The sequence below is a fragment of the Neolamprologus brichardi genome, chromosome 16, assembly GCF_056152115.1.
Source record: "Neolamprologus brichardi isolate AB-2024 chromosome 16, ASM5615211v1, whole genome shotgun sequence".
Classification (NCBI taxonomy): Eukaryota; Metazoa; Chordata; class Actinopteri; order Cichliformes; family Cichlidae; genus Neolamprologus; species Neolamprologus brichardi.
The window spans coordinates 6,827,144-6,852,860 of NC_142119.1; the positions used below are offsets into that span (position 1 = coordinate 6,827,144).

At 42.8% G+C, this 25,717-nt stretch overlaps 1 protein-coding gene across 3 annotated transcripts in view; it reads right to left on the reverse strand.

The window, feature by feature from the left end:
- LOC102785402 (neuropilin-2-like) overlaps positions 1-25,717 on the reverse strand; it is an 87,176-nt gene that overhangs the window by 56,099 nt on the left and 5,360 nt on the right. For all 3 annotated transcript variants that reach the window (XM_006793663.3, XM_006793661.3, XM_006793662.3), the window contains exons 2-3: positions 18,461-18,641; positions 5,743-5,924 (exon numbers count right to left, since the gene is read on the reverse strand). In XM_006793663.3, coding sequence (XP_006793726.2) covers positions 5,743-5,924; positions 18,461-18,641 — 363 coding nt within the window. The remainder of the gene's footprint in view (positions 1-5,742; positions 5,925-18,460; positions 18,642-25,717) is intronic.

Genomic DNA, 25,717 nt, shown 5'->3' on the forward strand with positions numbered 1-25,717 from the left:
ACACTGTGTGCTCTGTGGCGTTGTAAAAATGAACCTAAACTACGTGTGTTTGCAACAACCTGTACAATAGGCACATTTCAGCTGAATTCTTTAGTGCCAACAGCTTGTGTTTTATGCTTTTAACAGCAACCCAAAGGGTTTTTGGAGCTTTAAGTCTGTTTCATTCTGACTTACATGCATAACTAAACAGATGGCGTACACTCAAAAAAAAAAAATTCACCCTAAATAAACATGAAGCAACATTTTTGAGTAAAATCCAAAATATATAAATATATAAAATCAAAGGTTTATGTGTTCAAATGCTTAATCTTTAAGGAAAATGTCTTTGGCATAAACTGAATGTATATTTTATCTGATCAAATGACATTAAAGGTGACATTTTACTTTGTACTTGTGTTACAAAATTACATGGAAGCTGCAAAAATGTTTCTAAATGTATCAAAGTACTGTGGAGAAACAGACCCGCTGTAATGTATCACTGCAGCTAATAGTGAGCGTAAGTCAGCGTGTAAAGGAAATTTGAATGACTAAAGACGAGTAGACAAATGTTTCTGCTGTTCATAGTCGACACTCGGCCCTGATGACACGCACACGAACACTTCAGACACCACAGATGCTTAGTTGTTCTTACGGCATCGTCCACATGGTCACAGCGATCGCTCATCGTATTTGCGAATGAACAAAATACAACACATGTCTCTGTCTCCTCCCTGCTTTTATTTCAGTCTGTGGAATTTCACTCAGCAAATGCATAAATCTGCCGGGACATGTGACTGATTTATGCCAGCTCCGATAAACCAAAGCATCGTCTGTGGACTTTTCTCACATTCTGCTTTGTTTACCGATCTGCATGAATGTCTCCTTTATTTCTGGCATCATTTATTTTCCACAACGTCATCTATTTTTAGTTTGATAAAGATGGCCTGCATGCATATATCCCAGTTCTTCCTCTTCCTTCCTGGTCTATTTTTCTTGTTATTGTGACCTTTTCCCTCGTGCGGTGACCTCAGATGCGAGCAAACACACGCTCACCCAGAGACAAACACTGTCTCTCTTTGCGTCTGGCCCCCCTGCAGAGTCCATCACTGAATAGCGTGAGCCCGTGTGACTATTAGTGCGAGTGCCCGTGCATGTGTAGAGTAAACGCCTGACCAGTTTTCTGCCCGCAGTGATTTTTTCCCCTTTCATTACTTCACGTTAGTGGACTCTGCAAAAACACTTGTGCCCTCCTTTCTCCCATCTTCCTCCAGTCTGTCCCGTCTCGCTCTCTACCTCCACCTTCTCCGATTTCCTTTTGTGTTCACCTTCCTTCCCATCTGTTTGAAGCGGGTAGGTGTGAAAGAAACACGTGTTTAACTTGTAAGGGTTGGGGAACTGCGGTTAGCTTGCTGCGTGTGTGTCTGCATGAGGGTGTGTGTGTGTTGCTGGGTAGATTTGGTGATGGTGCTTAAGGCTCGCAAGGCACTAAGAGATAGGACCAACTTTCTCAGTGTGTGTTTTAAAATTATAAGCTTGTGAGTGCATGTAAACACTTTTATTTATCTTAAATGTGAACATAAAATATAATTCCCATAAAAATCTGCACGTTTGTTTATGTGAAGCTCTACTTTTATTCAAGCTCTTTTCGAAGCCTTCACCAGGCTCTTGGGCTCTCCTTTCATCAATCTCTAACAAACACACATGCAGAGCAGATTTACTGTAACATACACACAAAGAAAGGCGACCACACACAGTTTAACAGCTCCAGCGTAACCGCAGCCTTGCTTTCCATGTGTGTTTGGATTCCACTGCAGCGTTGTTTAAGTTGGAGGCTGGTGGCGCTGAAACTCCGACATTACATTTGAGCCTCTGTCACTGCATCACTGAGGATTTCTCTTTATAAACTCACTCTGACATGAAAACTAACTGTCATCCCTGTAGTCATCCCACTCCAGTTTACTAAAAGTTCAAAACACTGTGATTCTTCACTGATGTGTAACGGAGTGAAACATTGGAAATTTGATATTTGCATCTGTTTTGGAGCTGAAACTCTGCAGATAAGTGAAAGATTCCTAATTAACTGTAAATTTATTGAATATTTTAAAGACAATTCTGCTCTTTGTTGCACTCCTTTAAGCTCGGGGCACCTTTTGCTTGTTGCTAGGTCAGATCTGGATCCACTTTCTTCAATAAAATTCAGCGACGGCAGGAGGGAGCGACGTGATTGGTTTAACAGTCTAATGAACTGACTCGATGGGTAGCCGGACAGAGGCAGAGAGGAAGTGCCTGAAGCCATTAGGCAGAAAGTAAACAACAGCGGTAATCGGAAGGATCGTCACGACAGCTTCCACATTACACGCCGAGTGCGTGTATAGAGAGAGGTGTCTGAGTGTGCGCATGTGTGGGAAGGTGTGTGTGGGTGTGCTTGTATTACTCACAGAAATTGTTTTGCTCAGTTTCACTCACTTCACATTTAGGTCAGAAACTGTTGCCCACGAGGTCGCGTTTTTAACTCAGTGTTAGTGTGAGCGTTCGGTTTTTGGGGGAGGTTAGTGTTAAAGGTTTAAGGTTAGGCTCGGCTGAAGTTCAGGCCAGGGTGCGTCTACACTATTAATTAATGAAATGTCCACTAGAGCAAAGATAAGCAGTCTGTGTGTGTGTGTGTGTGTGTGTGTGTGTGTGTGTGTGTGTGTATTAACATCTCCATGCAGACACGCAAGCTGCCCTGCATTTGTGAGTAACCATTCAGCCTGCATCACTGAATTCGTGTGTGTGTGGTGAGTTCTGGGTCACAATAACAGCTGGGGGCACACTGCCTAGACAGTGAAATTTGATTGGTCATCACATAATAGCGGCTGTGTTTCCATTGGCTGGAATTTTACTACAATCTCCATAGTAACAGGGCTGTAAACAATAACAACAGTAGCACGTTGTTTTTGTTTTGACATTTCCGTTGTTTATATTTTATGTCTGTTTATGTGCTTCGACTTTAATGGCGGCTACTGGCGTGCACGCGTGAGCCTTCCATGCTCGTGTACATGTATGTGTGAATGCATTACATGTGCCTGTGTTCTCCATGCAAACCTACTCCTCACTCCATAACACACCCCAGCAACAGGAAGGCGTCCTCTAAATGTTCAGCCAAGCGAGTTAAGGCATTGAAATGCTAACAATCCAGCAACACAGGGCACTGAAACTGAGCGAATCACTGAACTTTCTTATAACAAAGACTTCAGTGTGAGCTTCAGATTCACAAAGAATTTTTTTTTTTGAATTGGAAAGATTCAGTTTAATTTAATTTTGAACTCTATGCTCCTGAGAAATCAAGCCTTCCTCTTCCAAGAAACAGCAAGGCTCTCACCCCAGTAAACAGTGTCTCAAGGTGCAACGATGTTTACGGCTACTGGAGGCAAAAGAGGACAGAAAAAATCAAATAAAATGAGAGAAAGGTCAACAAAGTGAACGGATGAATCACATCAAAGCAAAAAATAGTCATAAATTTAAATTTTGGAACAATTTAAAAGAAGAAGAGCTGTGATGAAGGGTTTTTTTTTTTTGTTTTTTTTTAAAGAGGACAATGCATAAACTTAAAGCTCTTCTCAAGAAGTTTCTGTCTTGTTTTGTTCCACATATTTTTGTGCCAAGCAGTGAGACTATATTTACCCGTAAGTGGAGGCCGTGAAAATGCAGGAAAAGAGAAGAGAAGCTTTTTCATCTTTCTTTTTCATTGAACAGAACTGAATGTGCAGGTGCCAAAAACAGATATAAATTTAGATGGTTCTCCATGAGGGTATACAGATTGTCTAGCATACACTCACACACAAAATCTAGTCATCCACACAACCAGACGCTCAGTTGCACCTTCCAGGATAACAAGATCTTGTTAGCCGTATGACAACAGCTTGAATTTTCCAAATGGCTCCATCATTACTGCCAGAAAAGGCTGGACACACACACACACACACACACACACAAACTAAGAAAAGTCCTGGATATTCATAGGAGTTGGATTTAAATGGTTACATATTAAAAGTTGATAAGTAGAATGAGTTAAAAGTATTTCTCATATCTCAAATGAAATGTTTGATCATTTAAACACAATAACTGTGTGATTGTAGTTATGGCAAAATACCCAAACAAGGTATTTTTAATGTTTTAATGTCAGCCTAACTGCACACATCATCAGCATTTCCAAACCACAAATGGCAGAAACTCAGAAATGCGGTGAACAAAGAATGCTTTTCTTGCTCATTAAGCTGCACATTACATACATTTTACTGAATAAACTACAGTAATGTGTTGGAATTATGGAGTTAAGATTAAAAAGAGACACAAACGAGTGTTTACACGCAAAGAAAAAGAGAAATGACTCGATGATAAATTCAAAACAAAGTAACTGATTCACAAATCTGCCTTTCTCTTTTTTTTTGTCGCTCTCTATTTCTCCCTCGGGTGCTGAACGCTGACACTCATGTTCATCAGGTGGACTCTGTCTTGTGTAACAGTCACACACACACACACACACACACACACACACACACACACACACACACACGGAGGGAAAGACAAGAAATCCCAAAACGCTGGTGCCAGCAAGTGAGAAACACCAACAAGCACACGTGTTGTGTTAGTAACCTCAGCCCTCTGTGTGTGTGCATGTGTGTGTTTGTGTGTCTCAGGGGAGCAGGGCTCAGGACTCAATTAAGCAGGCATGTGTGGAATGCTTTCAGGGGGAACGGGACAAGATGGCCATGGGGCCGACGCTACGCGCCTCTCTGTCTCGCATGCCCTTGATCTCAATTGGTCTCGCTTTGGCTGACCCGTAGCAGCGTGAAGGGGAGCCGTGTCGGATACACACACTTCTACACACACACAAAGTGCCATGAAGGGAAGAGATGTCTTGCCTGGACGGACTAAAGAGCTCTCGAGGGTCCTCGGCTGCGTCTCTTGTGGTTTTCGCTCTGTCTCCATTGACACCAGGGAGATAAACGAGTCTTGGTCGCCTAATGAAGCATGTTCAATCCTCTGCTAGCTTGTAATACAGTTACTAATAGCCTATTCATGGGTGCAGTTCTTATAAAATCCTGTTCACTCACTGTTCAGGCTGCCCGCGTGTGCGGGTCATTTACAGTGATAATGTCCTTTTTGGGAGTGCTGGATAGACTTTATGGGTGCCGATGAAGAGGGCTTTGTCAGCCGTACAACAGTGTCGTACTGGGGTTGTCCTGGCAGTTTAAATTCTAATTTAATAAATGTCATTACAGGTTATTAAGGTTATTAAGCTTGAGTCTGCAATCCGTGTCACCTGGGCTGGAGCCTATCCCAGCCAACACAGGGGGAGAGGCTGGAGGATGACAAAGGCAGGCATCCACACTTATTGTCAATTTAGGAACACAAGTCAGAAAAAAGTATGTTGAGTGACTGTGGCTCAGGTGATAGAGCGGGTCATCCACCAATCAGAAGGTCAGTGGCCCCCTGTCTCCGCCAGTCTGCTGGTTAAAATACTGAACCCCGCGTTGCCCCGATGCACTGTGGGATGGGGTGTACTTGCAGGAACTCCATCAGTACCAGACCGTGTCATCATGTCTTTGGACTGTTGGACGAAACTGGAGCAGCCTGGCTTAGGTAGAGCATGCAAACTCCACACAGAAGCCCAAATGTGCTAACCACATCAGCCCATGATTCAACCACTAAATACAAACTGTTCAGTATCAAAGGTTTTTTATTCTTTTTTATATATATATATATTAAGTGAAAACTTACCAGTTTTGAAGATTTCATAGCGGAGCGAGAACCCCGCCCCCTGGTGGGCGTAGTCTGACACAAACTTGATGTGGAGCGCAGGCCCTGAGGATATGATCGGTGGGGGGGCGATGTTGCTGCAGTGCTTCCCCAGTAGGTCAGCTGACTCTGAGTTCCCGTCATGGATCTCTACATAGTCATACCTGCGACACACAAACACACCTCACTAAACACCTGGACTGAATTTCCAGCGGCGATTCAGAGCTCGGTCGCAGGCAGAAACACACATTCACCAATCACGTTCAGCCTAAAATATCCGAGTATATTCATGAACATCTGAAAGCATTGCATTAGTAGACTGATGAGGTGTTTAGAGGAGGAAAGGAAATGATGGTTCAATTACAGGAAGAGAAAACTGTTAAATTCCCCACAAGCTGCTTTTACTCTGATCTTATTAGTTTCTTCTCCTTTCTTTTTTATTTGGCAGGCATCACATTGGATTTGACTGTAAAAAGGAAGCAAAGAGCAGATTGTTTGCATCTATAAGGGGCTAGAGGGACTTCTGAAAGCACAGTTACTATCAGCGGCGGCATGGGTGTCATCGCGATTCAAATAAATACAGCAGAAGAAGCTGGCAGTTCACATATGGTGCGAGATGAAAGGAACCACCTGCGTGAAGCAAAATAGAAAAAGAAACCTTTTTAAAATTCTGTAACCGACTGATCACATACTCCTACAGCTGAGCTTCGTGGTTTGCAGAATATAAGTACAAACAAAAGGAACGTGTGAGTAATATGGCGAGCACTCTTTTATTCTGCATGATGTCACACACAATGCAGTTTAGAAATCCCCACAAACAGATTCCCACTTTCACACAATATATTTACAAGTTTGATGGCTTTCAAAGCACAAAACAACGCAGCACTTAAACAACGATCGATCTGTTTCCCATAAATCACAAGATTTCTGGTTAAAGGGTCAAAGTCACAAACGTACACAAAAGCCAAACTGTTTGAACCGCGAACGGGCACGAGGCCCTTTGATGGTACAAATTGACTAATGTGGACCGAATGACTCTGGTTTACGTCTCGCACATCTTGCTCGGCTTGTTTTCAAAGACAAAACCACATTTTCAAAAGGATTTAGGTTGTGTCTGTGCTGTTCCCTCCGGCTGTGTTAAATCCTTATGTTTAAATAAGACAGGAAGCACTGCGATACACAGTTAACTACAAATAATCAAGATGATCAACAACTAAATGAAAGTTTCCTTGTTTTTTCATATCTGGTACTTTTTAATAGCGGTGTCTCTGAATTTCACGGTTATTTTCAATATTACACATTTATTTGCTACAGACGGGTGCGAGCAATTGTTTTTTCCTCTGTAAAACGTTGGTACTGACTGCACATCTATTTTTATTCTTCTTTCTTTCATGTTTTCTGAGCACAAATGTTACGGCCCATCTCCGGAGCGGCAGCAGGAGCGTTGCCTCTGTGTCTGAATACCAGAGACACACCTGCCTGGCTCTAAAATAGCTTCCTCAATAGAATTTCCTCCAGCAGCTAATTTTCTTACAGCAAAACAAAACTCTGGCTGACCTCCCCCTGTAGATGTTTGTCCATCGCCTACTTCTGACCACATGAGTCACATGAATTGCTTCAACACTGAGCTTTCAACATTTTTCTAAAGTAATCAAATGGACACGCTTCCATTTACCCTGGAGTTTAAAAGGTTTATACATTTCAAAAATACTTTACAGTGGAAACAGAAAACCTCCCAGTGAGCCAGTGGATTAATGGATCATGTACCACTGCATATTAAACATGCGGTACAGACATAATACAGTTAAAAACATATATAAGGCCAGTTGGTCTTTTCAGTATTTGTCAGCATGCATTAGTAATGCGCATTAAAGTTACACTCATGTTGTTACTTTGTTACAAACTTTCTTGAGCTCTCTGCAGGATGCGCACACATCTGCACTTGCGCTATGATCAGCTGATTTCAGGTCCCGTGCAGGGAGGAGGAAAACTACAGCGTGGTCTACAACTTTTAAGGAGTCATGACGTGAGAAGTATTTTTATTTTTATTGTATGAAAGGACAAGAGTGTGATGGTGAAGTGCAAACTGCATCCAAAGAACCCAGACTGGTGTTAAAGCAGAGTGTATGCAGACCCCAGCATAGCAGCCTGTAATTAAACAGGTAACGACGGCAGTGCTGAGCCGCCACACTCAGCGCTGAACCCTCCAGCCTGTAAATGCTTCTACAATAGAAATGCAACGACCCTAAAAGAAAACACTAGAAGAAAATTCATGTCCTCAGCAGGATAGGGATTAGTGTTGGTCTGTCGGACTGTAGCCTAAGGTTTATATTGTTAACTTCATATGCTATAGTGCATTACAGGCCATGGTATGGAGTAATGCCAAGTAATGTAACAGAGTACTTTTTCCAGGAATAAAATTCCATAAGCTTTGTTAAGAAAAACTCCAATGCTGGCCATGAATGCTACTGTTTGTGGACAAAGAGGCCAAAACACATTCACAGATAGATGTTTTTTGTCATGGATAGTGATAACTCTACAAAAACTATTCAGCCCAGACTCTAAACCTCATAATGAGGTGCCAGGATTTAAGAGAGACACGACCTCTGTGGTCGAAAAACGTGTGACAACGTGACAAAAACTGCAGTTCGCCAAATGGGCACTCGGGGCCGGCTCCATGCACTCCCGTGTTAAAATACTCCACTTTAGAGGAGAAAGGCCTACAGGCTGACACAAAAACATGACTATGTCTGAGGTTAAGTGTACTCACAGCATGTCCAAACAGTCTCTGCAATCCCATCCATCCATTTTCTTCCACTCATTTAATGCAGGCTCACAGCTGTGCTGAAGCCTTTAAACTGTAATACCAGTAATTTAATACTATGTTATTTATCCCTAATTAACAACTACAATGTTAATTAGGGCTAGCACTCATACAATGTATAAATGTGATAAATGAACCTGATAAATGAGCACTTCCCTCATCCGAATATGATTACTTCTGGTTCCAAATTTAAAATAAATACTAAAAGCTTCAAAACGGGGGTTTGCTAGCCCACAGGTGAAGTCAAGGTGGCTGTGTCCATCTTTTAAGTACAGTTTATGCCTTTAACTCTAGTCAGCGCCTTCCAGTTTGTGCTCCTTCTCATTACTTGACACATCCTGCCATAATAAATAGGTGGTACATTTTTTACAGAGTAACATTTTCAGCATGTTGTACTCTCAGTGAGCATTTTCAAACATGTTCATTCCCTATAACATTTGCCTTGTACAATAAATCCCACGAACAATAGCGATGAAGAGGACGAAGCAGACAGCAGTGTGTGAGCGTGCAGTCTGACAGGTGAGCCACCTCCCAACATAATGAGGGTCACACACCTCCCACTCTCCCATCATGTTTTGTGAGGAACTAACACAGTTATGACGCGAGCTGTCAGCGCACTGCGAGCATGTGTGCGCGCATCTGTGTGGATGCGCGCGCATGTGTACGTGTCAGAGTTCCTGTCATATTTCCCCAAGAGAACGCCTCGTTGTGGTGACAGTTTCCTCCTCCCCTCTCTAGCATTGACAACTTTGTCTAACAGTTAGTCACACCAGCACAAGATCTCCTTTCTCTCTTTGTTCTGGCCTGCGCTTTTTCTAATGATTTCTATTCTTTTCTTTCTACTGTCATTCTTTCCTCTCTTCCTCTGCGTGGCTTGTTTTAATGTTGTCAGGCACATAACCAGTGGCTAAGAGCCAGTGTGTGGGTAAGAGAGAAGAAGCAGAGATGGTGAAGAAGGATTAGGGGAGCTTTTACATGTTTTTATGTTTAACTCTGCTTCATTAATTGTACTTATAGGGAAAAAACATGAGATTACGAGCGAGATACATAGGCAGGTGGCAAAAAAACAAAAAAAAACCCCAACATGATAATTTTTCCGAGGCCCAGCTGTCCTCGAGCCGGCATTATCCACTTTTGGAAAGCATTTTGGAAAAAGCTCAGTTTTCAGGTGTAGAAGCAGGGTCAAAACGAAGAGGAGAAGATTTGAGATTTAGCCGGTGCAGCGTGGATGTAGTCTGGGAGGGAACATGACACTGCATTCACTCTGCCAGCTCCACACCTAAGACAGACAGAGACAGGTGTGCTTCGTGCCAGCCGTCCTCCCTCCAGCTCTGTGCTTTTAGTAGAAAGCAAAGACTTACACGACTACTACACGCTCGCATGAGACCTGCTTCCACGCACATGTAAACACATGTACACACACACAGAGCCTGTGGCCATGCACACTGATCTATAGAAGGGTTCCCAATCTGTCTGTGTGTAGGAGGTTCACAGCTTCTGACAAACTGTTTAATCTTACCCCATCACCCCAATACATTTCACTGCAGGCCAATCAGTGATGTACTGAGACTGGCCACGGGGAATAACACGAACCCCAAATGTGCTTCTCCCACACTTCTCCCTAAAATGTATTTGTTAACGAGCTGTTTGCATGACATGGGAGGGAACACTGGAAACCAGGACAAGTGAGGATTGTGAGCACAAATTGAGCTGTGAAAGAAGGCCTTAAACCACCTCTAACATTTGACATTCTGAGAGATTTGTGTGCCTGCGCTTGTTTGTGTTTTGGGGATGTTTCAGAAACGAGAGAAGCCAAGGCTTTTCCAAAGCCTGCCTGCCGGGAAGCAAGCAAAAGATTTGGATACAGATGAACTTCCACCCCTGATTCTTTTTAATTGCCTTCCACACATTCCCTCTTTTTGGGTTGGGAGTTGTCTTCTTACACCTGCACGTTTCTTTCAAACATCAGGGGCGCCCTTAGCAGCAGACGGAGCGTCTGTGCAGCACACACGGCCGGTGACAACAAAGAGAGCTGAAGCCGGGCCAGGTGGGCGTTTAAGTGTGACAGGATTTTCACGGAGAGGAAACAGAGAGGACGAACGCCTGTTAAAGCGTTGGTGCAAATTCTATCTATTAAATGTTTTTGGGGGGATGATATGTTAGCTTGATAGACTTCTGAGAAAGTTTTTAAAGGAAATGACATTAACCTCATATTCAAGCAATTCACACGTGCATGCATGCAGACACACTTTGCAGCTTTAGTCATATGAACAATGCAACGGACTTTAAGCTAAGCTAAACATATCGGTGATGTTTTAAAGTGGTTCGAAAGGAAGTGAATAAAACTATCAACTCACTGTCAAGACAAGAAATAATTATAGGTTTGGTGGTTTTAGCAAGCCTCTGGGAATCACAAGTGCTTCTTGCAACAGCGCATGTCCACAGCCTGGTACACTCAGAGTGTTTTGCTCTCTATAGCCACTTTACCCCTTCATAATAGCTCTCCATGGGCTGTACTTTTATCATAAACTTTATTGTGTAAAGTTAAGAGCATGGCTGCTTTGGCTGGCTGCTGGATGCTGACACAGTAGCTGTCTGCTGTGCTTTACCCTCACTGACCTGCACCTTCCAGCCAGGTTTGTGGTTTATTATCCTTTTAAAGCATTTTCAACACAAATCTTAAGTAATGCAGTTTGTCGTGTGTTTCATTGTACTAACGGACTTTCAATAAAACCTTTGCCACGCTTTCATTTTCATGATACTCAGCAGGAATTAGCAGCTGTTAGAGTCTGTGTAACGCACTCATACAGTGTATGGATGTTCCTTTTTAACCAAGCATGCTAATAAGTTAATGCTCCACCATTTCCAATAAATATGTTTACTCCGGAATAAAAAGATGAGATGGAAGGACAGCGAACTGGCCCAGGATCAGATCCCAGTGTGGCGGTTTGTTGGAACCAGCTGACCTGAGATCAGTTACATTTGTGCCAACATTCAAAAACAAACTCAAATCCTGTTTGTTCACACAGGTCTGCACTCAGTAGCTGTGTGTGTGCGCTTGTGGTTTTCACCACTGTAAGGTATTGTAACACCTAAACACCCAAAGTCAAGGCTTCAAAATGCGAATGCAAAAACCAAAAGGTGGTGCTGCAGCTGCTCCGCCCATCTTTTTTATACAGTCTGAGGCTAAATGTCAAAACAAAGTATTTGTAAAGCATTCACAGAACGAAGGAAAAGATCATGTAGCGCTCCCACTTATTTCTTATTCAAAATATTCACAGCTGATTGTTGTGGCTCCCTGCTGTGTGTATACCTGTGTGTATACCTGTGTGTATACCTGTGTGTATACCTGTGTGTATACCTGTGTGTATACCTGAGGAAACGTAAAGCAGCAGTGAGTTTGTCACCAAACCCGTTAACAGAAAGTAAGGAGGATGACTGACTTCACCGATATCATGTAATAGGACTGTTACTGCAGACAGCTGGACAGTGTGTGTTTGTGTGTATATAAGTGCGGATGTGTATGTGTCCACCAGTAGTCTCCACGACAACCAATCGATTCCTCATTATGGCTTTAACACACATTGATCAGGCTCAGTCCTTCACTACTGCACACACACAGACACACACACACACACACACACACACACACACACACACACACACACACACACACACACACACAGACACACAGACTAGATAGCAGGGGCACCTTCAGGGCACCAGGGAGTGTCTGTAAATCAGAGGACTGATATTATCATTATTACCTACGCTACCTTGAGGCGTGTGTGTATGTGTGTGTGCGTGCTCGTGCGTGCTTGTGTGTGCATGTGTTCATGTGCGCTTCCTAAAATCACTACCTCGGAGCTTAACAAATCTTCTAATTTCTCTTTCTGTAACATCAGGTCACTCAAGCAGTGGAGGATAACTTAATCCCACCTTCCACTGGGGTTGAAGTGTCTGCTTATTAGTTCCGCACTGGTTATGTCCTCGAGGCATTTTCTCTAGTTTGGAGAAGAATAACCTGAGAAAGCAACACTTTGACACTTTAAATCATTGTTGTTTCTGGTTTCTTACTTTTTTAGAATCTGAGATTTGAGATTCGAGAAAAGATCACATGGAAACATTTGAAGAGACAAAACTAAACGGAGGAAGTCTCATTGGTTTGTGACTGTGAGGCTTCACGCTGCACACTCTATGTGGACTGAGCTCATGACAAAACATTTATGTAGGTCTCGCCAACTGGCTGCGTTGCTCACCATCCAGATGTGCTGCCCTGCATCGAGTCAGCACGTGAACGTCATTTTAGCACAAATAGGGCCCTATACAGGAGCTGTAAGTAACTGCAGATGTTGTTTATTGCTTCAGCATATAGAAGCTGTTGTTATTTGGTTGCCTGTGTAGCTGAGTGGCAGACGAGGGATGAACAAACTACTATGCAGCAACAACAACGAGACCCCTCTCTCTACAAATAAATTGGCAGCATGGCCGTGATCCAACCTGCAGGGGAGGAAGGCATCCGCCTGAAGGTTTGCCTGGGCAGGAGTTTTCCCGTCTCAAAAGCAGGTAAATAAACTCAAACTATGTGTCGTGGCACAGATCCAGGCTCAGAGAAGAACCGTCAGCTCGTCTGTGTTGGGATACTTGTCTGGACGTTGACTCTCCTGCTTGTAGTCACTGTGATGTTAATTCAAACTTGCAGGCAGCTGCTAAATGCCCACAGCTGGTAATTGAACAGCCACTGTCACTCCATATGTTCTTCCTCCCTCTGTCATATAGGCTTTTCATCTCTCTTCCCACCTTTCTCTTTCTGCCATCCTGCCCTCAGGCTAGTGTCACATCACATCACTCTCCCTTTACTCTTGGTCGCGTCGCTCGGACTTTTGCTCACCAGACAGGTGCGTGTGACAAAATAACAGTATCACAATACTACTGATTTAGCAATGTTTGTATTTGATACACCTCAGATTGAAGAGAAGAGAAGAGAAGAGAAGAGAAGAGAAGAGAAGAGAAGAGAAGAGAAGAGAAGAGAAAAGAAAAGAAGAGAAGAGAAAAGAAAAGAAGAGAAAAGAAGAGAAGAGAAGAGAAAAGAAAAGAAAAGAAAAGAAGAGAAAAGAAAAGAAAAGAAGAGAAAAGAAGAGAAAAGAAAAGAAAAGAAGAGAAAAGAAGAGAAAAGAAGAGAAGAGAAAAGAAAAGAAAAGAAGAGAAAAGAAAAGAGAAGAGAAGAGAAAAGAAAAGAAGAGAAGAGAAAAGAAAAGAAAAGAAGAGAAAAGAAGAGAAGAGAAGAGAAGAGAAAAGAAAAGAAAAGAAGAGAAGAGAAGAGAAAAGAAAAGAAAAGAAAAGAAAAGAAGAGAAGAGAAGAGAAAAGAAGAGAAGAGAAGAGAAAAGAAAAGAAAAGAAGAGAAAAGAAAAGAGAAGAGAAAAGAAAAGAAGAGAAGAGAAGAGAAAAGAAAAGAAGAGAAAAGAAAAGAAAAGAAGAGAAAAGAAGAGAAGAGAAGAGAAGAGAAAAGAAGAGAAGAGAAGAGAAAAGAAGAGAAGAGAAAAGAAGAGAAGAGAAAAGAAGAGAAAAGAAGAGAAGAGAAGAGAAAAGAAAAGAAGAGAAGAGAAGAGAAAAGAAGAGAAGAGAAGAGAAGAGAAAAGAAAAGAAAAGAAAAGAAAAGAAGAGAAGAGAAAAGAAGAGAAGAGAAGAGAAGAGAAGAGCTAGCGTGAAGTGAAATGATTGATTGAGGCAGAGTACAAAGACAAGGTCTAAATCATTAGTGAAAGCATTAATGTCGGCTGGTGCTTCTCTGTCATATAAATCACTTTTTAACTCACTGCTTTACTTCGTGCTTATTGTTTAAGCCATGCAGCCGTGAAAACGGTGATGTGACTGTCTGCCTTTTACACGCTATAAGGGTTTATTTTAGAGCCAGAATCCACTCCCAGCATCTGCTTCTGCTCTTTATGCAGGTTTATGGAAGCCTCATGCTGCATGTCATTTCAATATTAGCAGATAGCATCTTAACAGGGTGTGGTCCCGCTGAATAAGAGGAGGCTGACTTAGAAAAGGAATTTAAGTGATGTATAGGCACGAATCATGAATAAGAGAGAGCAGATGCATTTAAAGCATTTAAAGGAAGTGTATGTTTTCTGATATGCGATGCTCAATAATGGTTTGGTTTAGGAGGGACAAAAAGAGGAGAAATTAGCTGGAAACAGAGACAGGAGAAGATGAACCCTAAAGGAGAGAAGAGGACACGTAAATGAAGGAGGATAAAAGATGATAGATGGGGTCTACTGGACGGCAGTGTGAGGGTGGGAGGGGCAAGGAAGGGTGAGATGAATAGTGCGAAGGGAATGGGAAAAGGGCCAGACGGGAAGAGGAGAGGAGGGAGCTGTCAGGATGATTTGAGTTTGCCCCCAATGGACCCTGACGCTGCACTTTTCAGTGTGTGTGTGTGTGTGTGTGTGTGTGTGTTCATTCCAAAATAGAGATCCTGTTTTCAGAGACAGAGCAGTGCAGTGAGCTTACAGGAAGCTCTGAAGCAGTGAACCAGCTGTTGTCTCATACGTTAAACTTCAGGAAGCATCTCTTTGAAACTCTACCTGACGATCCCAGAAGTTCAATCCAGAGAAGCGTTTTACCTGGATTTCACAAATACTGTGAACACTCACACAGAATATATTTAGGTTACAATCAGGTTGAAGAACTAGAGCCAAAAACCTGTGAGAGAGATGGACTTCTTTACCATCGTTTGCCTGGCGCTCAACACTTTTTCATAAATCTGTTAGGCTTTAAAAAAAACGTCCCTCTAAATTTTCTAACATTCAGCTGAAGGAGAAACCTAGTGTGGTGATTTCTGATGGTCACGCTCATCTTCATGCCATGTTCTGAGGCTGGGTTTGAACTCCCACCTAGATATTTTCCATTCATTACAAAACTATTTTTGTGTCCGACCAAGCACAACGCTCAGAATGTCTTCCAGGAGAGACACATATCCAAGCTGCATTGTTTCCCATCGCCCTCTGGGACAGCTGGCATTTCAGCTTTGAGCAATTATAAACCTATTTGATTTCCTGAGTGCTTCATACCGCACTGTTGGGAGTGCTGAATAACAGCGACACCAAGCATGCGTGCCTCTAAGGTGAAATAAAGCAGAACATTTTCATCTCAGGGCAGCAAGTGCTGTTGTTGTAGGAGAGGTCGATGGCAACGCAGATGAAGACCACAGACGTTTGAAATGCCTCTGAGGCCATCCGTCATCAGTGCTGGTGACGGAGCAAATCGTGGGTTTGTCACCTGGGAGACTACAGTTCGGTAAAAAGCTGTGGTTTTGGTTAAACATACCACAAACGTTAAAAAGTGTCTTATATGTTCCCTCGAGTATCCTTTTATCTTTTTCAAATATTCCTAATTGCTTTTTTATGCTAAGGTAAGAGAGAAACAGTATCTCCTGTATGCTTAGACTTGACAATAAAGTCTCAAATTGTTATAAATGAGTAAATGTAACAAACTGGAAACGAGTGAGAATGACTTTCTTAAATAATTGAATATGGAATATCTTTCATCATCTATACAAGCTACATAAAGAGACACAAATAGCTACAGTTTCAGTCAGATTATCGAGTTCAGACTGACTTAAAAATACACACAGGTATTACAAATACAGCAGACTTCCATGGACATACATGTCACCACGGTGATGGTCACGTGATGCAAAAAGGGAAGCCATGTTGATTCACGGAGTTCCCGATGTTCCTGTTGTTCCTTTTCATCTCCCTGAGTCCCCTCAGCTGTTTCCCTGCACTTAAATTACTGCTGTACATGAATCTTAATGAAAACATCTCTCTTTGTTCTGGCTTCCACTCCATCGATTTTCTCTGCAGAGCCACCGGAGTGCTTGACAAAATGCGATGCATTATAGATTACAGATTCCCATCTTAAATTGCAATCAGGCCCATAATTGATGAGATTGCTTCATCATAGTGACATAATAAAACAAGTCCTGCCTGGCCGGGCATGCACATTCATAACCGTGCTGTTGTCGCAGCTCAGTGTTGGTGGAGAGACAGATGCTACTGTATGGTGAGGGGGTTGTTTTAATGATAAAAAGTATGAGAGGAAGCATATGCTTGTTCATAATGTACTCTTTGTCTGTTAACACAGATGACTTCTTTGTCCCAATAATGTGAATGTGTGTGTTTTTGTCCCCTCAAACTAAAGATTAATGGCTGTTTTCACTTGCTCAGAGCTGAAAATCTACATGCCCAAGAAAAGAAACACATTTATAACGTCCTTATGACCAAACAGTGTTAAATGAAAGAGACATCAGGGGGCTGTGCTGGTGTTTGTGTGTACACTCCCCCCACAAACACAGACGCACACCGGCAGCTTCTTCTCTTCGGCCTCTTTGCCCTCTGAACCTAACAGCTAAATTTCAGCCTACCGTTACACAAACACACACACACACACATGTACGCACTCGGAGCCTGCAGACTTAAATAGCCCTGAGTTGTAGGGCACTTGTAAGCTTGAGATGTTACCACCAACAGTGTGAATATCGAACTCTTAATGGCATAATCTGCACGGTGACTTTGCAAAAAAGGTGCTCGTCATCACTGGGAACAAACTGGAGTTCTTTAAAGGCAGTGTACAAACACACATGTACACATTCAGTATGCATGCACCACAATAAATAAATCAGCTGCTGGTGTTTCTTGTAGATTTCCTCCTCCTGGGAAACGGCCGGGGTTTAAATGGATGCAACAAACTCAGAGAGGAAGGGGAAAGGAAGTGCAGATGTAGCAAAGAAGGGAGGATAGATATGTCAGAGAGACAAAACCGAGAGAGAAAGAGCATCTAATGTATCAAAGTGAATGTAGAGTAAAAGTGGAAAAAAATGTTGGGGGCAGGGAGACAAGAGAGAGAAGTATGCTTTTCATTTCCACAGCACAGCGCGAAAGAAGCAAAACTGAGCAAAGCACAGTGGGCTTTTCAACCTTTCAGCCTCTCAACAAACAGGCAGCCGGTTGAAATATTGATGCTTCAATTCCAACAAAGGAATGTCTGAATGATTTTGGTACATCTGAGTGGGGAAATTCACCTATCTATAATTGATACGGCTGAAATGTTAATAACTGGATGGGAATGCACGGGAACGGAAGCGTGCTCGTGCGTGCTCGTGCGTGCTCACAGTGGCAGCAATGCCCCAAAGGGTCTCCTCTGCTGTTTGCAGGATGCATTCACTCATGATGTGACAGTAAGTAGTTTCTTTTAAGACAAGTCAAAGCGTTGGACAGTTAATACTTTCATAACTTGAAGTGAGAACTTTCTATATGACTTTGGCAAATCATTCCCTCTGTACTCAACTGTTTGCAGCCAAAGTGGAGGTAACAGTAGACTCAAACCCTGGTGGAAGCCTGTTATCCAGCCTGCCTTTATCACTGCTTGCTGTATTTTGATTTCAGACAGTCAAAATGTCCTCGTTCTGTGAGCCTCGGTGTGCAACCGAAGCCAAACAGCCAAAAAACAATGATGGACACCAAATCCTCTAATCTGTGTTAATTCTTCCAAAGTGTGAAAACCATGCTGGAACAGTAAATGTGTTGTAATTAGACCCTGATAATTAGAGACAAGGGACCCAGGGAGGTCCCAGAGTGATTATTATGGGATAGTTAAAGCCAGAGAAACAGGAGGAGAGTGGGCTGAAGTTCACCGAAAACACTCTGCAACTCTCACACAGAGAAAGGCTGGCTCACAGAAAAAGCCGTCTGCAAAACTTCTCGTCTTTCCTTAGCTGCGACTTAGCGAGCAGCTTTAAATCTCTTAATCTGCTAGTTTTTACTCCTTTTTTTGGCAAGATATATCAAGTCCTTTGTGCATTTTTCGCTTACCTGCAGTCCAGTTTCTCTATTTCAAAGTGCGGGTTAAAGTTCAGGACGATGCGCTGCGAAGACTCAGGGGCCGTGATGACCCAGCGGCAGTTCTGGTGAGGTGGATACTCCAGAGGGTAGCCGGGGGTGGTGATGTAGCCCGCATCGCTCGCATCTAAATTGCCGCCGCATGGTTCAGATGCTGGATGGAAACAGAGAGAGATAAGGAGAAATCATGTTTTACACAAGTCTGGAAAACTCAAGTGGATAATATGATTACTTATAGGCTTTGGTCACCAAAATCATCCTGCGTGTTTGAAACTTTAACACAGGTCAATACACAAGTTCACAGGTTAGATTAAGTTCACTGATTCACGTTTTCAGGGAAATTCAGGAGCAAGAGGGCAGAGGCTACGTGACCCGGAAGACTAAAGGTGAAAAAATAAAATAAAACTGAAAGACAAATAATAAAACAATGATGAGAGATAAACTTCCATATTAATTTTTATCTGTAATAACCTTCACAGCAGCAGGCGGGGCTACAGTTCTGTCTGCTCATCGATACTGACCAGGAGCACGTGTGAACTTCCAGTTATTTCAGAGCATATTTGTTCATCGTGCATGAATTCTCACAATAAATGAAGCAAAACAGATAAAATGCAGATAAGAGCAGTGTGTGCAGAGACAGGATATGAGTGTGTCTCTGTGTGTGCGGGGTTAAAGGTCAACACAGCATCGTGAAGCACAAAGACTTCATTCTGGCCTGGAAGGACTCCCATGCACGCACACAGACACACAAACACACACACACGCACACTGCCAGATGCAGCAGTTACTGTCACAGAGCGGACCCACTTGTCAGCACTCATACGTCTGTGTCACATCATAAACAATACTCCTCGTTCACTGCCGCAGATGTACCCTGACATAGATGGGTAACTCATACATATCTGTGACACCCAGCGGCACAACACACACAACTCCACTGTATGAAATCTTTGGCACTTATTGTGCACAATGCTGGCTCTCCTGTTTGATGGACTGCACGGGCTAAATATGCCGAGCTTCCTCATTGTTTAAGATCTGCAAAACACAAGTTAAACCATCGTGGCGAGTATGTGCTGAATGCGAGCTTTGTTGAGCCCGATATAATGGCGCAGTCTGAGCCAGCGACAGACAGAGAACAGTCGAGCACCACGTTTTTTAGTCTGCTCCACAATAACATCCACCCAAGTGATGCAGGTTAGGGTTAAAGTAGATAACATGAGTAATTTGTTCTTCTGCACCGGCAGAAAAATGAATTATAGCACAGAAAATTAATAGTAAGTGCTTTTTGTTTAAAAAAAAGAGACTATTATTTCAAATATCCAGGGAAGAATTTCAGCCCCCAAAAATGTGATCAATCAGAGCATCTCCAACAAAGCAGATGGATTTTCTGCAAATATTTTGGAGGAAGAAAAGATGGCTACAATAGGCCAGGTTATTCTAGTGAAAACAGCATCTGTGAGCGCCGGCTGCTTGATGGGAAATATTTGGCCGGTGAGCAGCCCCTAAAAATAATTTCCTGTTTTCAAAAGAAGGAAAAACAAACTCACAATCAAGCTCTTGATAGTCAGTAGTTTATTGGTCTCTCAGCCGTGACTAAATATGCATCAAGAAACTCGCCTCAAAAGAAAAAAACAGAGGAAGAGCAGCAGGGGGAGGTTAGGTGAGCTGTCTTTGCTACTATCTCACCCGCTGGGCCGTGACGTTTTATTTATCGCCACTGTGCTGAGAGGGATGACATAGCCAAGTCAAACTGCTCGGCAGAATGCAGCATGTTTTAAAGCCGTAGCTATTAATAGTGTGGCTACTGTAAACTTACTCTGAGTGGAGTCAACATATGCAAACATTAATACACGCACGCATAAACACTTTATCGGGCACCATCTTCGAAACTAATTAAAAGAAAAGGTTAAACAAAAAAGCACGTCGAAAATATCACTTTGTGGCCACGCTCACGTGGCTGACTGCGTATCAGACGTTTAGAGTCAGTAAGGGAGGATTAAAGAGCCGGTAAGACATCAGCGCTCAGCGCACACCGTGAGTGACACTTTGGCATCTGTATCTGGTGTCTACCTCACTCCGTCTGCAAACAATTAGTGATAACCGCTCCGTATCTCAGCGTTTCTGCCTGCCTCTCTTTGGTCTCTCGCGCTGTGAACCAACGAGTCCTGTTTATGTCCTCCTGACATACAGTGGTACAGGAGTAGGGTTACGTGGGCGATGTAACCCAGCCAGATGGATTTCATCTCAGCACCACCTGGATTAGTGTTTAACCACTCTGGAATCTCACAACGACATCAGCCAAACACTACTTTTAGCACACGCTGCTTTGCTAAACGTAGCTAATGAAAACTCTTGGAGAGGTGATGCAAGGGGTGTAGAATCAATGACTGCGGATTCAAATTTGACTGATAAATGAACTCCTGCTTGGATGTTATCTAAAGGATAAGGAAATCGACTCTGGCACATCCAGAGGTTTGGTTTTTTTTTACATTTCGTTTTTAATAGCTGACCAAATTGTTCTTTCCATAGACGTTGACTCAGCTACACATGAATCATTTGTGGTTAAAGTTGGCTGGACGCTTTAAACAAATACCTGTGCAACTATACACTTCAGCATTTACCTCAGGAGCTGCTCTCCGTGATTTTAATGGTATCCTTTAGGACCACTTTGATTAAAAGAAGGTTATTCCTATTTGAAATCTATATTTGGCAACATAGTTTTCTGTTTTCCACATGTGGGAAGCTTAAGGTGGGGGGGGCTAAACTCCTGGTACAGAGCAGGCATAAAAATGGCATGAAAAGGAGAAACTGGAGTAGAAGTGGGTTGCAAAGTGGCTTGCAGAGGTAGCAGCAGTTGTAGCATAACATTCTCTATATGAGGTTTTCCAATAGGATGTGCATAAAGGTATCAGCTGATTTTGAGCTGTCAGCTGATACAGGCTAGCTCTGGTATCAGGTGTTAGCTGCTAAAGCTAAATGCTAAATATATATATATATATATTCTGGCTGAGTCTCACTACCTCTCCTCTCCCTGTTTCACCTCTGGCATACGGCCGATAAAGACAGCTCCTCCAAGTGTCTGATGAATATGGCCGGTGGGATATTTAGGCAGGTGCCGTGTGTGCATGAAGTATAGTGTCTGCTTTACTTTAAGGGTCTATTAATCTCCGGACGTGCACACATACACAAAGTCAATCAACAAACATTGCATCCAAACAGAGCAGAGAGTGACACAAATTGAGGCGATGAGGGCACGGATGACATCAGATCCTTTAGAATGAAGTGCCATTCATGATGAATTTCATATTGCACAAGAAACATGTAAATATACAGCCGGTGAAACGTCAGGCCCCTGCAGCGACAGGCCAGCGTGCAAAGGGAGGGACACGGCTCCGGGTTTATGTCTGTAAAACAGGGAGGTACATAAATACAGCTTCCAAAAGCAAACCTGTTATAATCCTAATTTGTATTCCCCACCCAGACGTGCACGCTGTGAAAAAAAGTGCAATGTGTGTCAGAACAGAGAAGATGCTGAGTGGGGGAAATGCCTGACTTCACGTCAAGAATTACCAAATAGGTTAAAGACAGAATCATCCTTTAATCGTCACAAAAAAGCTGCGAGCAGCTGCAAAGGTGACGGTCCATCCTGGTGAAGTGGGGCTGGGCAAACAGGATGAATGCAACAGCTGCCGGCGACAGGAGACAGGGATTATTTTGGTTTTATTCTGCTGTTTTACGGAGCTGCCTCTCTGAAGGCTTGGTGAATAATTACTTTGTAACTGGCGATTACAAGTAAACGATGGAAAGCAGCAGCTTAATTTGGTGCCGCAATGCTTGCTTTACTCATTTTTCTTTTATTACGCTAACACAGAGAATAGACTTTATAACAGCAGAGGTTCTCTTCATAGGTTTAAGCTTATTTTCCACTAGATTTGATTCAACTGTAATGGTTGGTTTCCATTACAGTTGAGGGGCACTTATTGAAAGTCCAGTGATGCCATTTCTATGCGACACAACACAAGATTGGAGGACGTCGAGGCGATGGTGCGCCTGCTGCTCGGCCTGCAGCTTTCTGTCGGACTCCAGGTTTGGGTGTGGCCATGTGCATCGTTGCCGTTTGATTCCTGTGAAGAAGTGCTACCACCTAATTGAAAACTAGGGGAAAAGCTAGCTAGTGGAAAAGAGGCTACAGTGACTGCAGTACCGTGGAAACCTGAATCAGGGTTAAGTCCTGTCTGACTTTGTTTTTTATCATTTGGTCTAATCCTACAGCGTAGCATCAAATAGGCTCGGGCCGATACAGCGCCGAGCGGGTACTTTCACAAGGCGCCATATCAAAACATCGGCGTATTCTTTGGCGCAGTGTGTCCTTGCCTTATCCAAACACTTTCCTCCTCTTGACCCTCGTTTTCACACGGTAAAGCTTTTCTCTCAACCACATCAGCATGTGTGATCTTCAGGGAGAGGCTGTATTTGCACCACACATTCACAACAAATGCAACCACTGAACATCCCCATTCTGAATACAGACCACACACACACACACACACACACACACACACACGATAAGCAGCAGTAAATGGTGCTAAGACAGGTCATTGCATTATTTATGGCTCTCTGCCACGTTTAGTATTGCATCCTTGATAACACCTATTCAGCAACTTTTCCCCACATTCCCACCTCAGCACACACATACACTCGGATGTACCCACAGAGGAATCTATGACAGTTCCCACAGACCTGAACTCGTGCACACTCTTCTACATGAAGCTGGTTCGCACAGTTGAACCAGATCCTTGTTTGTTGGCCCCAAATGCAAATTTTCTGACCTTGTTTTTAAGCTCTCTTACAGATTCGTTTTCCCTCTGAGGGAGTCTGATTTGACTCTAAACAGACACTTTTCAGCTCGCAGCAATCGATTTGCTTGTCTGCGAGAACTTTGCCAATCTGTCAGAGTCCACATTTCTTCTCGCTGGTCCGACCCCGTCATGAAAGCATTAGTGGTTTAGTGAGTGTTTGTTATGAAAGCAAGGAAATGAGTCAGCTAACCAGAAAGCTTGTTAAGAAACTATCAACCTGTTATCCACCAACAGCAGCGTGAGACTTGCAACCTCGTTACCGTGACCATTAAAGAGTCGGGTCCTTAAATTTATCAGTATGTTCTGGCCATCTGCATCAAAGCCTGAGGGGAAAGTTTTCCAATCTTTCTCTGCATTTCATTCACTATTTACAAACATTGTGAAACACCTACAAAGGCTGCAGACACTGAATCCTTAAACGTTAGAGATACAAACACAATTAAAAACCTTTCGTGTGACTCTGGGAATATGACAGACACTGAAAATAACAAAGTGAAATGTGTCGTTTGGATCATACCCAGGTGCTTTTATTCCCCCAAACCTGGGAAACGTCAGGAATGGACGGAGAAAGAGAAAAGAGAGCAAAGGAGAAAAAGCCAGAGCTGGATGAAAGTGAGAAAGGGAGAGTAATGCAAGAACATCTGTCTCTCATCAGCTGAAAGGAGAAAGTCAGCAGCTCAGAAAAAGCTCACCGGACAAAAAAATTATAACCTACACACACATACTGTACTCACACAGACACACAAACAGGTGGGGCTGTTTTCTCCAGGTGCCCTGCATTAAGACTCAGTGGAAAACCACAGAGTGAGCGTGTGTTTATATCTGTGTAAAGCAGAGGGAGGGATGAGTGGAAGACTACAAAGGATCTGAAAGAAAGGAAAGAGCGATCGGAGAATGAGGAGAAGGGAGAAAGTGACTCATAAAAAGAGCTGAGCGTGTGATACAGAAAAAGCACCGACATCAGATCAAGCTTCTCTGCTCAGGAGCAAAGGCACACCCTGATCTACGGGACTTTAGACAGTAGACACAGAATCTAACAATAGACAAAATAAGACACAGAGAAAGACTTCAGATCAATACCAGAGCAGCAGCGGCTAATTGGAAAAACTCCCAGAGGCAGAGCAGCGTGAGGAAAGGAGACCGTTAAAGGTGCAGTCAGTAGAATTCCTCGTCCTGGAACGAGTTGTTGTTTTTATTGGTGCTGCTTTGGTCTGACCCGACTTTCCTTAAGTTCTCTAAGCAAACGAACATCAGGGCACCGTGTGAGCGTGCCAGCTATAACCGAAGAAGCTAAAGATCTGAGTTTGGAGCTGGGAGTGTCAGCTGATGCTGATGGATGGCTGTGGGAGACGTTCTAATTGCAGGTGAGGCTTTACAAGGTGAAAAATAAACCCTGGCTCTCTAATGGCTGCAAATGCAAATCCATCGATGTGTTTACTGACCTGACGATGACTGTGCAAAAAGAAAAATTACAGTCTCTGTCATGGTTGTTGTTAGTAACTAAAACAAAATAATGAACAAAAATTAAACTCAAATGTAGAGAAAATATAATTTGTTTGCCTGATGAGGTGATGATGGCTGTGATTAGTGAGACTCTGGAGTCACTGCTTTCAAAAAGTTGCGTTTTTATTGTAATACGTGCACTCGTTTCCCTAAATCTCACCTCTGACATATACTTTCGATACAATAACAACTGAAAAAGACCAAAACTAACACTGAAAGCAATAAAAACGAGTACTTTCAGCGTTAATCTCATTTAACATCATTTTAATGAGATTAACGCTGACAGCATTAATAAAAACTACACTGAATCATCAGAATTTAGTGTTTCCAAGCCAGTAATCTGACGTATTGCACATTTAACACAGACTTTTCATATATTTAGACATTTTTTAGTCAATATCTTCTTTAATCTCTTTAGCTACATCTAAGCCCTGCTGTGTAGTTGAATAAAATTGCTAACTTTGACATTATGATTGCAGTGAAGGCTGCTATCAATCATCCTATATCTTGTATATAAAAAAACTGATTATGTAAGGAATGTTTTTACTGATCGGTGGGCCGTAAATGTGACGTATTCCTTTAAGTCACTGAATAGAGCTCCTTTTAAGCAGCGTATGAATGAGCGTCTCTAGCGAGTCATGTGAATGGATTTCCAAAGTACGAGAAAACACAGACTGACAGAGTTCCAGGGACCAGACAGAAAGTGAGCGGCTGAAACAGTAAAGAGATTTTCCACCGTGGCAAAGTGGGGCTAAAAGAAGGTGAGGGAGGTTTCTTAATCGGGGTGAGGCAAAACACTGACAGAAGGGAGGTGTGGAGAAAGAGACAGAGCGCACTATTAAAGAAGAGCTGGAGTACCATGAAAAGT